The following is a 24,369-nucleotide window of genomic DNA, read 5'->3' as shown; positions in this document are numbered from 1 at the left end:
GTGGAAGTTGGGTAATGAGTAGGTTGTTTAAATCCTGTTTTTATTTTTAAATGAACTCCTTTGTAGCTGTTTCTTGGTTTTCTTCTATAAATGTCTTTCTGATTATATATTTAAGCTTATTTGTTCACAGTTGACAGCTCATTTTTTTATTTTCATTTTTTACCCTTGTGTTCTTTCTAATTTTTTCAGTGAAGTGCTTGGTGCCTTGTAAATCTAAAGTGGAAGAGGGAGCCTGTGTTTCTTGCCTGCCTTGTATTGAAGGATAGCAGTGCAGGGAAGGGAGATGCTGAGAGAAGGCTGCTTTTTTCCACAGTTCTTCATTTAGATGGTGCTGATTTGGAATACAGACCACCTGGATAGTTTCATTGCTCAGATTCATTTTCACGAAGGTCTCAGTGTATGCAACGGTAGACAGAAACTCACTCGGACAATCACCTTCTTCAGACATCCTCATTGAATGCTGTATTACCTGTGTGGGATGTACTCTTGATTAACTTTATTTGGGTGGAAAGGACACCGACATCCATCCGATGTCCTTTTGATCTGCTCTCCTACAGTTGCTTCTACAACTAGTGGTGGTGGTCAGTGCAGAACCCAGCTGGCCATGAATGAAGAGCAGCAGCTAGCACCAAAGGAAAGCAAGAGCTTTGCAAATGACAAACTAAAAGTTGTTACCCTGTATTTGTCTTCAGCTTTCCAGAAGCTGAACCTTCATGCGATACAAGTTAAATAGCACTTTTTTTTTCACGCCCTTTTGTCAATTGTTCTTCTGTGCCTGAGTGGAGCAGGGCTCTCTGTTCCACCCTGGAAAAAAGATTCTTGTGGTCTCTTGAGGTAGGAGTAAAAGGTACTCCTGGAACTGCTGGAACGGGCAGAAACAAAATGGATGGTGTAGACTATGACGTGATGTGCAGGCAGATTGGTGGACAGAGGTTGTTTTGCAATTTTGTGAAATGGCATGTATATTTTTATTTATGTATTCTTTTTTTTCCCCTTTTTTTTCTTTCTTTTTTTGCTATGGTTTCCAGAGGCATGCAGTAAATGATTTATCTACTGTACTGATCCCCTGTGCTGGCAGAGCTGTAGCATAGTGCACTGACTGGGAAGCCTTAAGTTCTAGGCTGGCCTTGGATTCTTGACTCCAGATCCTCAGGAGGAGGGGTGAGTTAATGGAGGGGGATTTACTTGTGTGTTTGAACGGTGCAATACAGCATTACCTCTCCTTCCTTCCTTCCTGACCTAGTTCTCTGAAATCTGCCTTTCTCCTGATTTTAGGAAAGCTGTTGATAGGGAGTAAGCCTATTTGAATATTTCTTTCTTTACACTACTTCAAACCAGGCAGAAATACCTAGTAAATTCAAAGGATTATGAATTAACTCCAGGCATTCATTTGATATTGCAACCTTCAGTTTGCCATGTTGGAGGCTGGCAGGAAGGCCTTTCTCCTGGGTGAAGTCTATTGCAGAGCAGAGCTTTATTAACAGGAGGTGGAAGAAGAGCCATGGAAAAGCTGCTGGCATTTTGTCAGCATTTATTGTAAATCCTGGTGGTTTTAAATATTCAGGTTTCTTTGAACATCTGTGGCTCTGTTTGGAAAGGAGAAGCAGCCTTCAAGTACTTGAAAATTGCAGAAAACTTTAAAAGTGGAAGTCATGGTTTAGATGAAATACAGTATGGTGTGTTTTTTTTTTTTATTGTGGTAGATATTTAACTAAGCAGCAGATAGGCTTTTGGGGGGGTTGTGTGTTTGCTTTAGACTTTTTAATGGCCATGTGAGCAGGGAGGAAATGTATCAACCAGCATTCTGTTACTATTTTTTTTCCAAACGTGTGTGTTTTACTGGTAGAAATTACAAATAGCAGATTAAGATATAAGGTCTCTGCCACTCCTTAATTCTTGCCAAGAGTGGAAATAAATGCCTAATTCTTAGCTAAGGGAAGCTGCATGAAGATCTTAATTTTTGCCCTTAGAAATAGATAATTTGTCTTTGCCCACTTTCTTCGTATTTTTTTTTTTGGCTGGTAAACCCCAAATGTTTATTCAAAAGTAGCAAGTGTAGTAAGTAATGATAGCAGGTCTCTTTTAAAAAAGCAGCTACAAAACCAAACTACAACCGTCCACCAAACCAGTGCGTTCCAAAGCATGCTAAGATTGTATTTCTTCAGTGCAGTGACAGGTTTAGAGTTGATAACTCATTTCCCCTGAGACTGGAACTACAGCAGCAAGAATGTCTGCTTAATGTGTTGCAGAACACAGACTTCTTTTTCCCTGAGGAAGGGCAGGAGATAGCACGTGAGATAGGTTTTCCTGTGGCACTTCATGTAATATTATGTTGGTTTATTACTCTCTCGAAATGTTACAGAAGGGCAAGGGGAGCAAAATCATCCTCTGGAATAGAATTTAGTCCTCTTTTGCCCCCCTGCACAAAGTAAATTCAAGGAGCCTACATGCCACTGCTGTGGGAGTAGAGAGCAGCCAAGGGTTTTACTCAACTCCTCTGCTGGTATCCAGCATGATGAGAAAGAGATGCAGGTCATGGTTCCTAGGCCACCTCTTGTGTTAACTGGTTTTAGCTAGTATGGTTGTATTCTTGGCTGTGACCAACTTGAGCAAAATAAAGCAGCTCTAGACTGTTACTTTCTGTCACAGAGCAGAAAATCGAGGCTCCATGGTTATTGTTAATGTCTTGGTTTTGTTTTGTGATCCACCTGCACCTCTTCTTGGGCTGTCCTATTGCTTGCAGTGAGAAGACTTGAGTGCCATAAGTTGTCAGTTCTGGTAAAGCTAGTCAAGCTGCTCTGGTAAAGCTAGTCAAACTGCTGTAATTATTCCCAGAATACTCCTACAGCAACTGGAGATGCAGAGAGCAGAGCCATCAAAATTGCAAGGGAAGGTGGTGGTGAATGGTTGAGTAGCTGCAGCAAATAAGCTGCTTCATGAGATGCAGTGTTCCCTTTTACCAATAGGCTGACTGGAGAATCTTCAGTTTACAGAGAGCAAAGCACATATGTAAGGTAATGTTTTCAAGTCTTAATAAAACACTTTTTTTTTTTTTTTTTTTTTTTAAGAAGCTTCTTTGTGGGAGAGCTTTAGACAGAATCTAAGTTGAAATAGTACCAATTAGTTGGGATATAACCCTGTTCAGTTTGGCTGATGAATGTAGAACTTACACATGATTGTTGAAGCAAAATAACGCTTCAGGATTAGAGGTAGCTGTGAAGACTATGAAAAGGCTAGTAACAGCAATCCGATAAAAAAATGGTAGGGATGATCCTCACGTCAGTACTTGCATTAGGCCATGTTCGTCTCCTGTCAGACATGAGAAAACAGAAATGAAAGGAAAATGACAGATAATTAGATGAGAGAAGGACTCGGTAGCTATGTACCTGAAAGATAGTATCTAGAAATGTTAGGTTAGCAGAACAAGAGAACAAAGTCCATTAGCAAAGGCATATCAGTCACTGCTTTTTCTCACAAGAACTGAAGGCTTAATGCAATTAAACCCATTTAGTATGGCAATTTTCAGGCACTTTTTACAGTTCATGTCCTGTGGCAGTTAGTTTCACAGATTATATTACTTTAGCAAGTGTACGAGAGAGGTTCAAAACCAGTACATCTTAATTGTGTCTTTAGCCCTACCATCCAAGATAGGATTACAAAAAAAAACTCATACTTGTATTTCATGCATTCAGTAGAATGGATTCAATTTGACTGGTGGAAAAAAAAATAATTTCATACATAATTTGCTGCAGTACTTCATAATTAACATTTGATCGTATCTGGCATTTGGTAAAAGACACAGGTGTGGGCAGCCTGCTTCAAGCTGGCTACAGGGTCTACAGAGAGAGATCATCCAAGATGCTGACTTGTATTATTCCTCTGAGGCTTAAATTTGTGTTTCAGAACCCAAGAAAAATGTAAGATTGTAAGATGAAACCGTCTGCTTTGTAAGGTTAGCATCCTATACCAAAGCATCAAATATCTAACTTCTAGTTATGCTAGTTCTTAAAATCTTCATGTACTCCCCTGCATTCGCTGTATGTCCAATTACAGCTATTTTCATGCTGTTTTAAGCTTGCTAGATTTCTTTCAGTCTGTATCAAGTGCTTTTGGTGTTGAAAACTTTTAATGCAGAGCGGAAGGAATCAAAAGGTCCTCAGACTTGGAATTATAACAGTCAAACTCAACAGATGGTCAGCAGGTGGGATTTGAGGATGAGCATTGAGTTTGCTGTAACAAGCCCATTCCCTTTCCTGGCTTTTGGTTAATTTCCACAGGAGCTATGAAAGTGTTACCTGGAGCTGATGGACTTCTGGAATACTCTTCTGAAAAGGTGGGTGCACATTTGCATGCATGGAATGGTATCTCTTTCTCTTCACTTTGGTAATTCTTTTCATTATTATTAAAATGGTTATTCAGTGAGGATTTTCTATATTGTTAATGGTTAAACATGTTTTTCATGGGTGTATTTGTAATGTGAGTTCTTTTGCTGGCATCCAAGAAGACTCTGTATGTGTGGATGCTTCTTTTCTCTTGATTAAACAGTATTATATTAAAAACAAACATTAAACATTTATGAAATAATTCTGGACCCTGAGTGCTGTTTGTTTAAAAACTATTCTCTAAAGAGGATTAAAAAGTGCAAGCTACTTCAAGATCTAATAGCAAGAGAGGGAGCTAGTTTCTGAAGCTTCTTGATTCATAGGGCCTTCATGGCCCTACAATAACAGCTTCTTTATCTCTTGGAAGTGCTGCTCAAAGTGCTTTTTAAAACTCCTGCCTCAGGATTAACCTGGATTCTTGCTGTTATTTTGCAGTGCGGCAACCATGTTAAACTATTATTGCAAACTTTTTTCTCATGTGATCGCAAGAAGTCTCTTGTTAACTCTTTGCACAATTACTTCACCTAAGGGAAAATACTGCCCTGTTCCACCACCAAAAATGTCCCGACAGCAGCTAGGAAGCTGAAAAGAATAAAGAAAACGGACAGTCTGCCTTTTTGCATAGGTTTATCATAGCAGTTGATTATTCTAGAAAATAATGTGTGATAAAATGTTTTACAGTATGCAGATGGGCTCGTCCTGCTTTATATATGTGATAAGAAAACACAAACTAGTTTGCTGCTGCTGCTCAGGGAAAGAGAGCACTTCAGAAATACTTGTATTCCCCACAGGAGCTCCATGCAATGTTAATGTGATTCCTAGCAACAGTGTCCTTCCTTAAATTGCTGCTGCAGAAGCTCTTTAGTAAACTGATTACCATAGCATTGAAATCCTCTGTCTAATGGAGGAGTAGTCTGAGGATAGATTCAAACGCCCTGTCTAGAAGAGCCTGACAGTACTTTTATCTATTTCTTCAGTAACCAAAGCTGCAGAGTAGAAGAGATCCAGCTGCTCTAGAAAATAAGCATATATTTTTGCTCATAAGGTAATCAGGAACATACTGAAGTGAAGAAATTAACTGCCACGCAACGGCTGCATTTTAACCTGGTTCTTTAGCAGTAGGAGAGAAGTGTTGGATGGAGTTGCTCAATCTGGTAGCCTGGCAGAGGTGAAGCTACCTGCTGCTCCATCTCACTGGGTCCTGCCAGTAGCAAGGATGAGAAAACAGTGCTTGTGCAAATGGAAACATCACCACCACTGTCATCCTTTTCACCTCTCTGGCTGATAGGGATGAAGGCCCTTAGTGGAAAATACAGACATACAATATGAATCCCTCAAGTTAGATTAATCATTTTATCCATATCTAGCTGTGCAAGGAGGCTGAGCGCAACCATTGCACCAAGAAAGTGTTACAAACCAACGTTTGGAAGGAAAAAAAAACATCCCCCAAGCCCTCAGCTCAGACTACTCATCTAGCCCAGGCTCCAAGACAGAGCATCTGACATGCTTTGAGTAAATACAAGATGAATGTATTCGTCTTGTAGACTAAAGTAAAAGTGGGAAATTCTTACAAGTTTAGCCCAGCAATGATAAAGCAGCTTGCTATGAACCCTAATCTGTGTGAGGGGGGGGGGATTGTTTGCTTAAGTTGAAATAGCCTATTGCTCTTCTTTACCAACAACTGTCCAACTAGAAGCAAACAGACAAACAGGGATACCCATATTACTCCATTCACATTAATTTTTTTTTTAGGAGGTATATTTTCCCTTAAATAGTAGATTGACCTGCCTTGAGCTGCAATAGCAGCAATTGATCCGTCTATTAGTGAAAAATTACCTCTCTCTAGCCCTTTGAGATACTGCTTGTCTTCCTACCTCGAAGCTACATGATCCTTCCTTGTTTGCACCTTTCCTTTATGCAGAACGAGGGCAATTTTACAAAGCACAAGTACCCAGGGCTCCTCTACCGGAGCATGAACTCACTGCCGCCGAGGGACTGGGATTATTTTTGGCACCAGTGCTTTTGGCTTTCCCTGACACAGCCCAGCCTTTCCACCGCACACTTCCTTTTTAGTACCGGCGTGCTTTCTGCGGGGCTGTTGTGTCCACCAGTCCTTCCCACTCCCGGACCCCAGAATTAAAACCACGCTTCTGGAGCATAACCTTGGGGCATTTCACCAGTGGTGGGGCATCAGGCAGAGCCCCCGTGGCCAGCCCCGCTGCAGCACCCCCAAAATGCCCGTTACCAGCCCCCAGCAGGGTTGTGCCTTCACCCAACGGTCCCACAAACCCACCCGGAGAGAAACGATACCCACAGGAGCAGCAATTTCTATATTTTTTATTCTTATTTTATTTTTTTTAAAATTTATTTTTAACAATTTTACTTTTTAATATTTTTTTAACAATTTTATTTTTTAATATTTTAGTTTTTAATTTTTTTAAATTTTATTTTTTTAATATTTTATTTTATATTTCTTCACGCCACAACCGCGACACCCCTCGCCTGCTGCGGGGCCCGCTCCCCTCAACCCCCCCCCCCACCCACCCCGCCTGTCAGGCCGCCTCCCTCAGCAGCCGGAAGCTGCCTACTGCAGCCGCGAAGGGGATGCTGGGAGTTGTAGTCCCCGTGGCACGCCCCTGCGGGGTCCTCGCAGGCGAGGACGCGTGCGCTCACGGAGGCGTTTTGGCCCCTGTGCCCCGCCGTCTCCCTCGCCCCGTGTTGCGCGGCTCGCCCTGGCGCATTCCAGCGTGGGTTCCGCTGCGGGGAGGGGGCCTTCCCTGGGTCTGCCCTGCGCAATGCCTTAACAGAAACGCCGCCTCCTCCCCTCGTCCCGCGCTCCCACCCCGCAGAACCACCAGCCTCTCGCTACCACCCTTCCACTCCCTTTACCAGCACAGCCTGGCTCGGCGCTTAGTCAGAAAACCCCTCAGAAAAACAACCAGGGCCGTTCAGGCGCCGCGGCGGGGCAGCCGGGGGACCCACTCCCTCCCGCCCCCCCCCCTCCCCTCCCCCTGACATGCCAACCCGGCAGTCGGCGGCGCAGCAGCAGCAGCAGCAGCAGCAGCAGCAGCGCGTGAGCGGCGGGCGCGTGCCGGGGGCGGGGGGGGGGGGGGGCGCGTGCCGGGGGCTCCTCACGCGGCGCGGCCGTTGGGGCCCTGAGGGGATGGGGCGGGGGGGGCGGCGGGTAACGGCTGTAACGGTCACGGGTGGACGGGTAACGGCGGCGCTGAGCGAGTCCCGCCGTGTCCCGCAGGTCCCCGCCTCCGCTCCCCGCCGCAGGATGGAGTTCGAGCTGCTGGAGAGCGACGTGCTGGAGTCGCTGGAGGACCTGGGGTAAGCGCCCGGACGGGGTGTGGGGGTGTCCGTCCGTCCGTCCGTCCGTCCGGGGTTGGGGGCGGCCGTACGTGGCCGTGCAGCGCTCTGTTGGGGTGTGGTGGCTCGACACGCAAAGGTTTTTATTTCCAGGGTAAGCTGGTGGGGGTCGCTCCGAAGCTTGACAAGCAGGCGCCTGTTTTGGCAGGCGTTGCTGGGGCTGAAAGGGGAAAAGGTCCCTGCCGTGATGCACGTACCATATTCAGCCGCTTTTTTTTTTTTTTTTCTGCCACGCGTTTAAAAGGATGTTAAGGACTTGAAGGAATTGTCAGTTCTGCTCTTAATCTGTGTTAGTGCTGATCTTTGGCTCTCATAAAGTGAACAATGAAAACGGGGTAAAAAATCGGTGACATCAGCAAGGATTGGCAACTCGGATTGAAATGGAAAACTTGGGGGGCAAAAGTCATGGGACTTTTAGTAACAAATTGAATTAGTATCAAACTGAAAAACTGCGTGCAGCTGAATGTCTTCTGTCAGTTCCCTTGGGCCTGTAACAACTGGAGTGCTGAAGGCCTCAAGCTTTGATGGTAACTCTGTTATCCTTCACAGCTCAACCTATTCACTGTAACCAAACTCTGAAGACATTTGTAACATATCACTTTTTTTTTTCTTAATAGCATTGCACATCAAAGAGTTCTTTGCTCTTTTTTTGACTTGTGCTTGAGGTGCTTAAATGGCAGCCTCTTCTGTTTAAGTCAGTTTGTTGAACTAGTGAAAAAGCAAACAGACTTGGCAATGTAACGCTCCCGACAGAGGAGCATAGCTGCAGAGCACAGGCAGCTGGGGGTGGGGGCACAAATGGAAGGAAAAGGCTGCTTGCAGTTCTGAGTCTGCAAGTTGGATTACAGGCCAAAGAGCTGTGCCTGAAATCGTAGTTACCAGAGATAATTCAGTTACAATGTCTTAACCTATCAGCGAAGAATCCTAGAAATGTGACAAATGACTTAAATGCAGGTCCTGCCACAGCAAAAGGCCTGTTGCTGCTTCAGTTCTAGTTAGATATATAACTTGATGTTTCTATTGAGTCATATACGTTCCCATACGCGTGTGGGGCAGGACTTAAACTTGCTCCAATTAGCATGTTGGAATTGTCTGCCCCGCTGTGGTAAGGTGCTAGAGGTGTAATATATCGGATCTCAGCTTCTTGTCAATTGCTAGTAAATGCACTCTGTGTCATTAATCCTGCCGATCTGTGGGGCAAAAGTTATTTTTGAGTGTGGTTTCTTCATTTTGTTTGGCTGAGGTAATAAGTTGTAACACGGAAGACAAATCCTTTGTGTGTGATGATAAGCGCAAGAACAAAGCGTGAAAGTTTACACTTTAATGTACTGTTTGAGAGATGGTTTTCTTCTGAGACTTGCCAAGAGTTGACTGAACTTACGGGGTTTCCGTGCCTTTACTGATGACTTTACTCTGGAAGTTCAAAAGAGTGATTTCTGTTGATTATTCTGACTCTTGGATGTCTTCCTGTTTTGGGTGCAGTACATCAAAAATATTGTGCATTTTCTACTTACGCCCTGGTAAGCTCTGGCTTTGTGCTTCTGCCTGGTTAATAAGGCTACCTTCTCCCTATTCTTCTCTCTCCCCCCACAGGGCATCACTCACAGATGTCCTGAAAACTGCATCTTCTGAAACCAGCTCTGCAGAATCACGCTTTCTTACACTAGGCCTGGTTCTGCTTTATTTTCCTCATGCAAAGAACTAGCTGCTACTTGTTTTTCTGTGCCCCATTTAAGAGAGCAACTTTTCCAAAGAGGATATTGTTTAGCATCACTTTGACAATATTTGTGTCACTGTTTGTTTTGTATGGCAGCCCTTTAACATTTGATAGGAAACGACACAAAAGATGCACCATTCTAGCAGTAATTATTCAATGTGCTGTAAAACTGTGTTCACAAATGATACTTTGGAACTGCAGTTGCCCTGTATAGGTATATTGTAACATCTTCGAGAGTTAAAGGCGAAGAAGTTGCGGCTGTATGTGGTAACCTTCTCCAGGATGAAACGTTTGGTGATATTTTGTGACACAGTCTCTGTGGCGTTAAGCTGATGTGCATGGATACGTTTGGCTTAGTTAGACGTTTACAGCTCGGTGCAGGAATTTATCTTACCAGTTTACATGTTCAGCATTTCATATGCGATGGGGGCGTAGCTCTCCATATGCATACAGCATAAAATAAATGTGCAGCAGGACATCAGTCACAGCAACCTTTAATGAACTGTGCTTTTGTTTTACTTGTCAGTTACAAAGGTCCATTGTTAGATGACGGAGCGCTGGCTCAGGCAGTCTCTCGTGGAGCCAGTTCCCCTGAGTTCACCAAACTCTGTGCTTGGTTGGTATCTGAGTTACGGCTGTTCTGTAAACTAGAGGAAAATGTGCAGGCAACTAACAGTAAGTAGCCATAACTCTAGCACAAACGTGCACTTCGTGTGTGTTCTTGCATGCCATAAAGATTTGGGCTGATAATTGCTAAATCTGTTGTACCAGTGAGTACTGTCTGCATGCTGTCAGATTGCTGGTTATTTTCCACCTCGGTCTTCAAACTTACCTAATGAACAGCCAGTAGTGGTTGAAATAATAGTGAGGATCAGTCTTCTGATACTAGCGTTTTGTTAAATTGTTCAACCACAGATGTTTCTTAAAGTTCGTGGATGGATCTGAGGAAACGTTAGGTTTTTTATTAGATCGTGAGAAGACTTCTGTTTCAAGCCTTTTGTTTATAATTTTGATATAAGAAATGCTGACCAAGGAAACATCCTCACAACTACCGTGACCATATTTTCTTTTTTATTGCTGGTTACTGTAACTCTGTCCTAACCATGTATTTTTCTCTCTTTATGAAATACTCTGCAGAAAAGAGCCTGAAAATGTCAGTCTGTTTTTTGGTGGACAAAGCAAACGCTAATTTTCCAAAAAATTGTGACATTCTGCAGGTTAAGTTGTTAAATTAGTGTGATACTCAGTACTTCTAAATATTTAGTGTTTGTAACTCCAAACGTGTTTAATTTTCCATCTACTCAGTGCTGAAAGATTGCTGCCTTTTACCTCAACATACCTTGTTTTCCTTTTTCTTGCTGTTTTTGGCATGCACATCCTTTCTTCTGAGTGTATCTGACTCCCTATCTCGAGCAACATAGCTTCTTGCCTCCTGTAGTAGTATGAGTCTTACTATATGTTTTGTTTATAAAAAATAATACAATGTGGCAGTATTTCAAATATTTCAAATTCTCTAAATACACGGATAGAAACATCTTTATCTGTAGCATCATCAAGTCCTTCCTTTATTTTATGTGACTTGAGTTTATAAATAACAGACAGTTTTGGGTTACAGTCCCTTTTCAAAAGAAGACTGTTACTTTATATCTATTTTTGCATAACTTGAATTAACAACGTTAGATTAGCTTCACTGGTAGCACTTAGATTGATATTTGTGTCAGAAACTAAACTCTGGCTTAAATGACTTAATTATTTTCAGTGAAATTAAACAAGATCAATTGACAAACAAGAGTCAACATGGACAGGAAGTAAAAATATAAGTACTCATAAACTGTGTTATTCGTGATCTTAGCAGGATTATCTAACATGTTTGTGGCAGGAACAGTTAGTTAATACTTAAAATACCCCTGTAAAATTTGTGTTGCATTTAATGCCACTCTTCACTGTAGAATTTGCCAGTGGCTGTCTGTTGTAGCTGCAAACAGCTTTCAGTGAAAAGTAATTTAACAATAATGAGGGACATTGTGCATACAAATAAGTTGTGCTGTGTCTTTGAGAAACCCAAAGAATGCACTTGGCTTCCATTAAAAGCAGGATTTCCATGTTAAATAGCAACTGGAGGAAAACACTATTAATTTTTTATAAGAGTAAATTTGCTTTAAACATATAATCACAGTCAGTGGGAGAGTTACTAGCTGTAAACAAATCATTCTTTTTCTTCTAAGGTCCAAACGAAGCAGAAGAATTTCAACTCGAAGTGAGTGGATTGCTGGCTGAAATGAACTGTCCATATGCATCATTAACGTCAGGAGATGTGACAAAGCGCCTTCTTAATCAAAAGAACTGTCTCTTGCTGCTTAGTAAGTAAAAAGGGTGCTGGTAGGCAATTTTGGTTTTGTGCAAAGAATTGTATCCTTATGCTTAGTGAGATGCTGTTAGGAGCTATTTCCCCACAGTGTATAAAAACAGCTACCTAAAATCACAAATTATTTTTCCCTGTAATATATGGTGTCAAAAAATTGCACTTCTGGGTCTCATAAATTTACCAGTCACTCTGCAGCCAGTGCATGATGGAAAATATTCTGAACATTAACCTTTCTCACATTTAGTAACAAAAAGCCTGTCCTACTAATTCTCAAAAGGAAATCTTAAGAGGGAAGCATTTGAAGATTTCTACCAGGTTTTAGTCACTGAACTTTGTTCAGAAGGATCATAAAAATGACCGCTAACATCGAATGCATCATCATTTAGGAGCCCCCACCAGGATGACTTGCAAGGTGCAATAAAACTTGCATTTTTCACAAAAGAGAATGTTTTATTCCAGCTCCAGTTCTTTTGATCATCTCCCTTAGTAAATAGCTTCAGTGTTGCTTTCTGCTGCTTCAAAAGTAATCAACAGCAGCAAGGGTGATGTCTCCCATTTACTTTTCCATCCAGCAGGTTTATTCCTGCTTGGGAAGTAGAGGTGCAAAAGAAGTAGTACTTAAGTTTGGAAAAAGTGTGTGATGTTGATTCACATTTAAAATAATAAAAAAGAATTGCAAGTCAGAATTAAGAATTTTAGTGCTAATTTTAGTCTGATCTTAAATGCAACATATTTTTTGTTGCTTCCTCAGTTGCTGCTGATTCTTTAACTTTTCAAAACAGAAATAGTCTGCCTTCAGCTGAGATGTAAGAAGTGAATTACAGAGTAGGTTCCAATACTGGACAAAAATCAGTAGTAAGGCTTGATCTGAACTTGATTTGAAAGTGTGTTCAAAAATATCAGATGAAGTGAGGTAATTATAGTATTTAAAATATTTTGTGGTTCAAGCACGTCTGCCATTCAGCCTATTCCCTGTGGGCCAAGCCATTCAATAATCGTGGTTCGTCTGTGACATGGTTTATCCCAGAGGTCCGTGGTGATGTACGTTTTGGTAATATAAGGCTGTGTTCAGGAGCTGGACTCTGGTGTTCCATCTGGCAGCAGTATTTTGTTTATTGTCAAATATGGACATGAAATTGATGCCAAACTTTGTATGTAATGTGATAGTAATACCTAAAAATTCTGCATAGCTTTTATTACCTATATCAGGCTACCTTATTAGGTATCTCTTTGTATGCGAGCTATAACCATTTTTTTTAAAGAAAAAAGTTACCGTGTTTAAGCAAATATCAAATGGAAGATTTAACGATATTCTTACCAAAAGCAACAAATAAACATAAGTAGGTAGGGTTGCGTTGGTGAGCAACATTGCTAGAATACGATACGAAATGCTGGCATCTGCAAAAAGAAATTCCAATTTTATAGGTAATAAGTTGCTATTGTATAATTATCGGTTTACATGCTCGCGAGTCTTTTTTTATCAGTATTGTTTCTTATTTTTCAATTGTTATTCTAAGAACTAATTATGTAAATTGCTGTTAAGGTCACCCGGTATGATTCAAGATAAAAATAAACACATTTAACAATACTTTTAATTCAACCTTCAAGTTGTGAAAACTGCAACTAACGGCTGTGGGCTAAATTTTTATCACCATAATCTACATCATAATGCTGTAATTGTAGATGCAGACCATGTTCAGAAATTGTGACTTTCAATTTTATTTGTTTGATAAAGGATTTCTAATGTGGTGGGGGACTCTCACATGTAATGTTGAGGAGCCTTGCAGGTGTTTTAGCTTCAGTTTTATCAATTACAATTACTACCTTCCTGTAAACCTGAATACTCAATAGTACTTTAAAAAGTGAGGTTGCTTTTCCCCTTTGCATCTTGACTGCAGAAATAGAAGAGATTCATCTAACATTTCGTTTCTATTTAGTCATGTCCTTGCTTCATCTCCCAGAACCTCAAGGAGTACTTGCTTGTCTAGCTTAAAGTGCATGTCCCAGTCCCTCATCCTGCTCATTTTCATGTTCCTAGTCTCCTGTCTTTGCTGGGCAAAGCCTGAAGGAAAAGAGCTGTGCTCTGTTGAACTCTGTGATAATACCTGTCAGAATTGCAAGGGCTTTTTCCAGGCTTTAATTGGTTGCACTAAACCTTTTCCCTGTTTGTTGTGTTTCTAGCATTGGGCTCATCGATTGCTCAAAATATGAGTGTTCTAAAATATTTAACTCAAATATACTTGATGCTGAAATCTAATTTTTCTCACCCCAGCATACCTCATCTCAGAACTGGAAGCTGCCCGAATGCTGTGTGTGAACGCCCCTCCTAAAAAAGCACAGGAAGGAGGTGGCAGTGAAGTCTTTCAGGAGCTAAAAGGCATATGTATTGCTTTAGGCATGTCCAAGCCTCCAGCCAACATAACGATGTTCCAGTTCTTCAGTGGAATTGAAAAAAAAGTAAGATCCAAAGGAACAAAACTAGAATACTTAAGCTGTTACTATTTTAATGGAAAGTAGTTCTGCTACCAGGAAGAGATTTGCCTCTTATGATATTCCAGTGTTTAAATTGTGATGGTTTACTGGGTATGCCAAGAGTCAGAATTCTGAAAATGAATTTAAAGGCTTTTTCCACGCCAAGGCATGAGGTCAGGACTGCTGCTATCATTGCCTTAAAGAGTGAGGTATTTCTTACTCTACTCTAGGTGTTAATGTCATCGCTTGTTGCAGACATGGAAAATGCTGAGCTTAGGCCTCAGAAAGAAAACTAAGGAGGAAAGTATTTCAAGATGTATAACTAAGAAGAAACTTTTACAGGAACCTATTGTTTTAAAAATATTTAGATGAAAAGGTATTATAACTAAAATCAAACATTTTCCCTAAGGCTTTATCAGGTTTTGTGGTTCCATTTGTTTTTGTTTCTTTACGTGTATGTGTTCTCCAGGTTGCCAATTTTTTTAAACAGTTTTCCTTTCTTTGAGTGACTTTAACAAAGCAAAAAACAAAGTGGAATAGACTATCCAGTGCACAGACCAAAGGTGGGAAGTGGAGGTTTTTAAGCTACATTTTGTATAAGTTTTTTGGAGGGGAGAGCAGAGCAGCACCAAAGAATCTTTGTGAATTTTAAAGAATGGATAAGTTTATGTAGCTCCTGAAAATAACCTTAGACAAGTTTTTTGATTAACCTTTTAGTTGTGTTATATTTAACCAAATCTAAGCAACTGAAACCAGTGCTTCATTTCTTTGAAAAAAAATCAGTTTGGTTTGATCTGTTAAAGAAGGGGATGATGGTTTTCCAGCAGAAGTCCGAGGTGTGGAATGGAAGCAGTTTGTTTTAACTTATAAAATGCAAATGAAATTTAAAGTTCTGGTGTTCCACACCAGACTTTCTCCTTTTGACTGTAAAGAGGGGTCCTTCTTTAGGTCTTGTTGTTTCATGTAGTCTTAATACAACCTTTATGACATAAGTTGTTTTTTTCTGAATTAAAAAGGTGATGTATAGAATACTCTCTCTATGTTCAAGGGGAGCTTTAGGTCATGGAAACTTTCTATGTTAATTGTAGATCTCTCTATAGACCTTTCTCTTAATTTTTAGATAATTATATCTGTAACTACCAGAAGTACTAAAATACAGTTGCTTTCCAAAAGAAGTGTGGTCAGTTCTCTGTCCCAAAGAAACCAACTTGATGTTGGAAGCTGCTGTGTCGTGCCTATGACCATTCAAGAGTCCTCTCCTGCAAGTTGAGTCTTGAAAAGCTAATTTTTTTAGGGAATACTTATATTTTTGTGTGTCTCCTAACAGCTGAAGGAAACCCTAGCAAAGGTTCCACCTAATCATGTTGGAAAACCTCTGTTGAAGAAACAGCTGGGACCAGCTCACTGGGTAAGTAGTTGCAGGTGTTAGTGCCTGTTTCCCTTGTCCAGGAATATGAAGTGTGAATCTTGATTCTGTGTGCGATGTTGCAAAATGTTTTTTTCTCATCCCTTTCCAAAGATGAGGTGACAATTCCTTGCAGTGTTTTAAAACGTATGTTAATACAGCAAATGTTCAGCGATTGCTGAAGGTCTTTCTTGAGTTCATGAATCTGTATGATCAGATGCACACAAAAGTTTCTCAACATAAAGGAGAAAATTATTATTTACAATGGTGGGGCTCTGTTGACCTGTGTGCTTGTGCAGTAGCTTAAGCCTTCTTCTCCTGTCCCTTTCCAGTGCTGAGTGATGTAGCTTTGCTGAGCTAACATCCTTTCCCATAGCTTTTCTCCAGTTAACCTGTGGGTCCTCCCATCATTTTTTCCTCTCTCTATGCTGCTAGAGTAGTCATCTTCCTTCATAGCCTCTTCTCCGAGAAGCTGGGTGTGCAGGTAGAAGCTGAGAGGGGCTGCACACCCAGGTGGCAGACATGATCATCTCCAGCTGGGACTTGGCTTTGTCACCTGCTGTTATAGAAGGGTGTTGCTTTGGTTAGATACTGCTGCTGAACCAGCACAAAGCTGTTTGCTACTGCAAAACTCTGAGAGTCTCTCAAGCCTCTTGCTTAAGGTTGAAGGTTTTCTGTTCCCAACAGTCTGTTTTCTTGAATATTTGTGTTGTCTGGGCTGAAATTGGGTCCCCACCACCCCCCTCCAGCCAGGCTTCGGTCAGTACATAAATATTTTCCTTAATAGTGCATATCTAATCTGTTGCCCTGACTAGTCCACTGTGTGCTTCTGGTGAGGGCTTTTATCCGTAGGGCACTCTGTTGTCTTGTCTGTATGCAGGCTGTACTTTAATCAAGATCCTCTTACAGTTCTTTACTTACTTTTAGTGCTCTATCTTTGTACTTAAGCTTGCTTCTTTTTAAGAAGGCAAGGACACCCTGGTCCCTAGGATTTAAGTTATATGCTTGTATCTCCTTCAACCTGTTGTATTTAGTGTTTTCTCGCTTTTGCTTATATGTCCTGGTGGGTGTTGAGAAATATCTTAACAGTGCATGCAGCTTCTAAGTCCCTTATAAGCAACAGACAGCTGTGCCTGTTAGAAAAGGTATAAGGCTGAAATGGAGATAACAAAGCCTTTGGGGAAAGTACTGTCAGCAGACATAGCTTGCTGTGGGCTCATTTGTCAAAGTAGATGGCTGCAGGCTTAAGCCCTGGTTAGTGTCCGCACGTCTGATTCTCTTCCATACACATAGTTAATTGTCTTAAATGGAAATATTCTATCTATAATGCATAAGTTATATTTGCAAATTTTCATTTCAGGAAAAAATTGAAGCAATTAATCAAGCCATAGTCAACGAATATGAAGTCCGAAGAAAACTGTTAGTCAAACGTTTGGATGTTACTGTGCAGTCCTTTGGCTGGTCAGATAGAGCTAAGGTACAAATAACTTGCTGTGAAGTCCTGGTTTATGGTAATCCCTTATAATAACTGTCGCTGGAAAACTGCTTCATTGTTCTGCCCTCTCTGAGTAAGAAATAACCAGAGAAGTTGTCTGCTTTTGTTTTGAGTTTCTGAAGAAGTTTATGACAATGTAAGATGACTACAAAATTTTCTTTAAAGTTGATTTGTTGTTAAAAGCACCATGTGAAATGAGAAGATATACCGTGTATAGCATTACCTATTCTAGCTTTGGTGTATTAATAGGCCACTAGAAAAAAGAGTAGGAGAAGATTACTGATCCAACCATTTGCATTGAGAGTACCTCAATGTGAATCTGTAAGTGCTGTATCTGTGTGGTAGAAAAGCAGCTTCCTGTTGACCACTCCTAAACTTTGTGCTGTCCATAGTGATCAGATTTCCTTAGCTCAAAGTGTGTCTGCAAGCACAACTTGACAGATGCACGTGAGGAAATTCTGCTTTTAAAAATGTTTTAAAATATTTAAAAATGTTTTCCTCATTTCCTATGTTTTATAGTGAAAAAAGAATGAGCATTTATGACAATAAATCTGCATTACTGCATACAGCAAGTATGACAGTATTTAAATTGTATGCAAAGGTTATTTTCTAGGGCTTAAACCAAATCGGCAAACATGCAGTTAATTATGATGCTGCTAGCAGTGTTTGAGACTGAGGAGTTGTTAGTCATAAATTGCGGCGCATGAAGTGCCGCGTGTTTTTCATTCAAAAAGCAACTGCGTTTTAATCCTATGTGGCCTCTCCCCTTTTATTCATCACCTAAACAGGACTTCTTCTGCTGATGTCTTTCTCTTAAACCTAGCATTCTTTGGTGGTGTTTTTTTTTTTTTCCTTAGTAGATCAGGGAGTTATCCAGTTGTTTGAATATTTTAATAGTGACTGAGGCAAAAATATGGACCAGACTAAAAACCAGGTTCCTTTTGGTTGTTACAGCCTTAGTATCCAAATCCATGATTTTGTTTTTTCTTCCCCTAGCAGAATTCTAAGATGTCTTTGAGCTTGACTAGCTATATGAAAGCCTTTCAGAGAAACCACAAAGTGCATATGTGTTTATATTCATTGAAATTCAAATCTAAAGTTGTTACAATCACAACACTATGAAATTGGGCGATGTGGCTATAGTCTTCCAAACACGCAGTACAGTTTGTTTTAATAGTAATTTCTAGCAATGCTTTAATATGTGGTGGTCATTTTAAATATTTTAAAATTAATAAAGTATCAGAATACGGCAGTATTAACCAAATAGTTATTTTTCCAGATGGTGGAAAACAGTAAAATTTTTATAGTCTGTTATTAGGGCTTTTTATTTAGGCAAAATTTAAAATTTTGAATTAAAAGAACAATATCACAAGAGCTCAGTGAAACTTGCTAGAAAACAAAAGCATTACTGGTGGATACTGTTTCTTCTTCTGACTTTAGCCAATGCCAGGTAATGAAGTGCATGTTTTCCTTCATTTTGAATAAGCCTTTTTCAGCTTGTAATGTAGAAGTACAAGCTCTTGGTTCTAAAAACTTAATCTTGGAGTCACTTGGAAATAGATACTTTAACCTCTTCTCAGTTCTAGTTTTCTGTCTTTAGATGGAAAAAAAAGATTTTAGGATTTTAAAACTTGCTCTTAAATTCTTGCCCTGTCAAGAGATTTGTTGGAAAACCAATCTTGCCCATTCCCACTGCTGTCATCTGTGGTCTGGCTGTCCCTGCAGCCATTTTGTCTCTGTGCAGATTGAAATCAGTTTTATCTTAACTGCATCCTACGTTGTATTCTAACTGAAGGCAGATGTAACTCATGTATTAACTCATGCACTATTTTGTTACATCCGTCAATTGGATAATTGCTGTTATGGTTTTAAGGTGTTTGAAACAGCAAGTACAGTCAATGCCAAAAAAGTATTAGGGGAAGAGAGATTGCTTACAAGGCAAAGTTGAACCCTAAGATCTGATTTCTAGCTTGGGGTCTACAGTACACAAGACAAAGGACTAGTTTGGAACAAGCTCCTGAGAGCTTTAGTTCTGCCAATACCTCTTGATGGAACCTGACCTGACTGTGAAAGAGTTAATGCAGCCTTTTCCTGCTGGTGCTGGGTTGGTGATTTGGTGATGCAATTGTAACTGGAATGGATGCGGGGCAGGGATTTGTGCAGGCACAGGAGGAGGGCTTGAGACAGGTTCCGAATGCGCTTCACTTTTGGTACCACGTTAGCGGTACTTCATTATAACTGTATGGCACACTCTTGTTCTGTGTTTGCCTGAGAAATAAGTCTGCACATATTTTCTTAATGTTAAAATAGTCAGAAAATCAGTGTCTTGTCAGTTCAGTCAGAATAGTGTTTCACACATTACTTCAGAAATTAATTTGACAAATGCGGGATTTGTTGTGGTGATTTTTAGTTAAGCGATTCTTCCTATTTTTATATTAATTTTTGTTCTATTTGCAGTGGCATCTCGTTCTTTAGTGTTGATTTTTTTTTTTTTTTTTTAGTGAAGTGTCCCATTCCTTTCCTATTTTGCCTATTACTTTAGCTGACTGGGTTTTGTTTTTCTTTTCCTCAACAGAGTCAGACAGAAAAACTGGCTAAAGTCTACCAGCCAAAACGTGCCCTCTTATCTACTAAGTGCACTATTTCCGTTGCAAATCTCTTGGCAGCTCGACAGGATCTGTCAAAGATTATGAGAACAAGCAGTGGGTCCATCCGAGAGAAGACTGCATGTGCCATTAATAAGGTACTCTTGGTGATGAGTGGCTAACATCACTTCTCCTATTAATGAATATTCAAGTAATTTGAATGTGGTAATAAATCTTACTTTTTTTAGGATTGTAAGCGGAAGTTGGATATAAGGGATAAGAAACATGGCATTTATGTACTCCATAATGTACTAAAATACAATCTAGGGAACTTCAGTTTTATCTGTTCAGGTTCAGAGTGCCCCTTTCTTAGGGGTAGTTTTTAAAAAAAAAAAAAAAAAAAAAAATCTTGGACAGTGGAAGTTGGCCTGCTCTATCTTATTAGAATTACTGATGATATTGCACTGCTGCTACTTAATTCTGTCATGATATTTAAAATTCATGATATTTAAACTAACACCTCTATAGTAACTTTGTCCTATGTAAATAGAATCTGTTAAGATCTTAAAGCGAATGTATTGCATGTTAGATTTCTCTGTATGCAAACAAGAGATTCTAGTCAAGTGTGTAGTTTTAGTAATGACACAGAAGTAGTATAATTTAAGTGATTTCCCTTGTTTCAAGAATTAAGTTTTCACGGGAGTAATGGGCTCACAAGGGCAAATGCACTGAACTTGAAGCTCAGTAACTATGTACAGAAGTATATCTGGTACTTTAAAATTTGTAGTTGTACATACGCACTTTTCTCTGTTTTGGGGTACCAGTTGTAGTTCAGATAATGTTCTAATTCCACTAGGGTGGAATAGTGCTGTGCTGATTTGACCTCCCAAATAGTTTTTGCACCTTTTTAGCGTACTTTGAGTGAAGAATGTAAAAGAAAGTGAGTGGGCATGAAGACACGTGTGATATATACAGTATCATCAGACTGTATACACATTTTATTAGGAATGCAGTACTGCCCAGCTGCTGATCCATACTCTGTTAACTGCTAGTCATTATCAGTATTAAATGTCTTCCAAGACAGTAACGGAAATTAACAAAATAACCTGCTTCCATTGAAGCTTTTTTCTGTTGAATTGTTTCACATTTTAAAATGATACAAATGTCCTGTCCCATCTGTAGTCTTGCTATATCCTTAATGTCACAGCATCATTGGACAGCTGAAGACTTCTAGAGTCTTGCTTACCTCTGGTGCTGTCTGAAACTTGTTGGTTGGTGTATGAAGTTCAGAAAGTTTGTCTGTGTCCTTACTGAGAAATAAAAAATCTTTGCATGTGGTTTTCCAAAGCTATCATCATAGCCGATGGCTTATACAGCAAATCAGAGCACCAGTGAAGAGAAAGCTATGAGTATGGTGCAACTCTGAGGTGAACAGTCTGCAGCACTAAATGGTTTAGTGAAAGACTGTATGGATGCTGCCTTTATTTGTGAGCCTGCTGTTTGAACAAGGGACCCAAGTCTCCAGGCTTGTCTTGTTAGCAGTGCTTGGAGTACCAGATAATTCCTGTGACTCTTCTGTGAGGTGTAACAACTCCTAAAGTTCTCTCTTTCCCTTTGCAGGTGCTTATGGGCAGAGTACCTGACAGAGGAGGAAGGCCCAATGAAATCGAACCACCACCTCCTGAGATGCCACCCTGGCAGAAAAGACCAGAGGCTGGTCCGCAGCAAAGTGGAGGCAGAGGAGGAAGAGGTGGCTACGAATCCTCATATGGAGGGCGAGGAGGCTATGACCATGGGGGTCACGACCGAGGAGGAAGAGGAGGCTATGACTCATCATATGGAGGACGAGGAGGTCACGAACAAGGAAGTCATGATCGAGGTGGGCGAGGAGGACGTGGTGGTTACGATCATGGCGGCAGAGGAGGTGGAAGAGGAAACAAGCTCCAAGGAGGCTGGACAGATGGTGGGAGTGGTGGCTATCAGGATGGCGGCTACAGGGAGAACAACTACAGAGATGCAGGTTTTCAAACAGGTGGCTACCACGGTGGTGGTGGTGGCTACCAAGGAGGAGGCTATGGTGGCTACCAGTCATCTTCATACACAGGAAGTGGCTACCAAGGGGGTGGTGGTTACCAGCAAGACAACAGATACCAGGATGGTGGGTCCCACAGTGACCGAGGGGGTGGGCGTGGAGGAGGAAGAGGTGGCCGCGGTGGGCGTGGTGGCCGCGGAGGTCAAGGAGGAGGCTGGGGAGGCAGAGGAGGACAGAATTTTAATCAAGGCGGGCAATTTGAGCAGCACTTCCAGCATGGAGGCTATCAATACAACCAATCTGGTTTTGGACAAGGAAGACACTTTACGAGTTGAGGCTGCTAAAAACTTTTGCTTCAGCAGAGCTCAAATAATAGAAACCTGGTTTTGTGGCCTGGCTTAATCTCTTCTAGAATTAGTACAGATTTGTACGCGTCAGGCAGAATCTCGTTGGGTGGGATGTTTTGTACTGAGCAAAGTACAGTTTTCTGTAGACTTCCCTTCCCACCCCAACCTGTCTGAATTAAATGCATCATAACTACTCACTGCACTTCACCTAAATATGAATTAATAGCTGTGCTTTTTAGATGTTGGACTGATGTCTTCTGCTCAAAACACATCTGTCTTGAGCAGCTACCTGCTATGTTTGCCTTCCACTTTGGCTAGAGAAATATCAAGACTCGTCTGGTCAAAAATGTACATTGCAATACACTATAGATCTGCATCTCCCCCACCCTCCAATCATTGTTCAGTTACATGATCAAAAACCAGACTATTGCTCTTGGCTGGCTGGCCTCCTGTGTGTGCGTGTAACTTTGACTAAAATGTGAGAGCCCACACAGCAGATTCTATCTTAACAACCAGGTTTGTTGTCTATTATATGAGCTTTACTGTAGATGCCATGTTTAGTAGCCTTACCTTCCACTAAGCAAAGGTTTTTCCCACCTGCTCAACTCTGAAGACTGACCGCCGCCAAAATCTGCAAAGATCATTTAAAACTAAGCTAAATTGTGAACTGATAGTGTGTGTAGGCCTGTAGTTAGGTGTAGCAATTCAAACTGACCTGCATCCATCCAAAACAAGTTGCTCCTCCTCCAAACCTAATTTTTACTTGAAATCAGCTAAAAAAAAATGACAAACTGAAATTTATTTTTTTTGCAAGTTAATACCACTGGCTCAGCAAATCTAGGGCAATTTGTTTTGGGGGTTGTCTTTTTAAAGAAATGCACTACGGCCTGGGAAGATTAGTTCCTGCCTGGAGGAAGCCCTTTTATTATTGCTGCAGAAAACAAAGCCTGGCTGAGTTTGATGTTCTAACATTTTTTTTTTCTTTACTGAAAGCCACATAATGCTTCTTGCTGGGTTTTTTTGTGTACATAAACATTGTCAAGCTGTGAAAGAAAATGGCTGAAGGTGTGCTGTTGTATAAAAGGTGAGCAATAAAAGTATCTGTATGTTCCCTTTTGCTTTAGTTTCTTTTCCTTCTTGGTAATAAATAAAGCAGTTGCTGCAGTAGCTGGGAACTCTAGGGTTTTCTGGCTGCTTCATCTATTTTGTTTTAATCTCTTTTATATGTTCTGATTGTCCCAGAAGTACTGTGCATTCTGCCTCCTTAAAAGCTGTCAGAACTGGAGCAGATGGGAGGAATGGGTTTTGTTGCTTTCAGTTTGTTCTGTTCCTCCCCTCTGATTTGGTGTAGCAGCATAGTCCCTCTCTGGGGTCTTTATACAAAGTTCCTCTTAAGCTGCCTCAGCATCAGTCTCCTGGTTATGCTCCTTCATGTCATGTGAACATGATATATTTTGGGGACTCTCCTGATGCTGTCCCATCTTGTGGGAAATTTAGGTGCATGCTTTCACAGCTGTAGCAGGGACTGTGCTGACAGCAGAGTGGTTGGGCTGGGTAAAGTACCCTAGGGGCTGAATTCAGATTGATGCAGGTAGAATTAATCCAAGGATTACAGAAATAACATTACATTTGAGAGAATCTATGTAATGCTAGTTTTGTTGTAATTCAAACTAATCATGTAAATAAGCTGATAAAACATTGTTTAGACTCTATCTCCCTGTATTTCATTATGTGATCAATCTGAAAATCTCCTGCTTAATTTGTTCGGGCCACTAGGTGCTGCTAGTGATTCACAAGCTAGAAGTGAAGTGCCTTTCCATGAAAGGCACTTGAGAATCTGAGATAATGTCTGTTATGGTGTGTTTTCTTTCTTTTTTTTTTTTTAAATGCTTCGAACAGATTTTGACAAGCCTGTCAAGGAAAAAGTTTTCCATGTTGAATCTGGGTCTTTGGGGGTCACCCAGATAGAGCTATCTCAGCATAATACAGTTCAAATCACAAAGCATCCATCTAAAGATGGATGTTACTGCATCGCAAAGGTATTGATGGATTCTTGTATCGGGGTGCTGCAGAAAAGGTATCTACCGTGTGAGAGGGCAGTACCTTGCCCACTTGGGTCAGTGGGTTTTAGTGGCTTTTTTTAAATTTAAATTAAGATTCTTTCAACTGGGACGGTCCCAGACTGATAAAGGTGGAT

At 40.8% G+C, this 24,369-nt stretch overlaps 1 protein-coding gene across 1 annotated transcript; it reads left to right on the top strand.

Moving 5' to 3' along the window:
• Positions 1-7,141: 7,141 nt before the first annotated feature.
• FAM98A (family with sequence similarity 98 member A) lies at positions 7,142-23,283 on the top strand. The gene is made up of 9 exons (XM_035560786.2): positions 7,142-7,455; positions 7,636-7,715; positions 9,998-10,146; positions 11,697-11,831; positions 14,109-14,293; positions 15,636-15,716; positions 17,074-17,190; positions 19,784-19,951; positions 21,414-23,283. The coding sequence occupies exons 1-9, from the start codon at positions 7,399-7,401 to the stop codon at positions 22,158-22,160; spliced, it is 1,719 nt and encodes a 572-aa protein (XP_035416679.1). The 5' UTR covers positions 7,142-7,398; the 3' UTR covers positions 22,161-23,283.
• Positions 23,284-24,369: the final 1,086 nt, after the last annotated feature.

This window comes from Cygnus atratus, chromosome 3 (assembly GCF_013377495.2).
Source record: "Cygnus atratus isolate AKBS03 ecotype Queensland, Australia chromosome 3, CAtr_DNAZoo_HiC_assembly, whole genome shotgun sequence".
NCBI classification, from domain to species: Eukaryota; Metazoa; Chordata; class Aves; order Anseriformes; family Anatidae; genus Cygnus; species Cygnus atratus.
The sequence above is the reverse complement of the archived record's forward strand: the minus strand, read 5'-3'. Positions and strand labels throughout refer to the sequence as shown.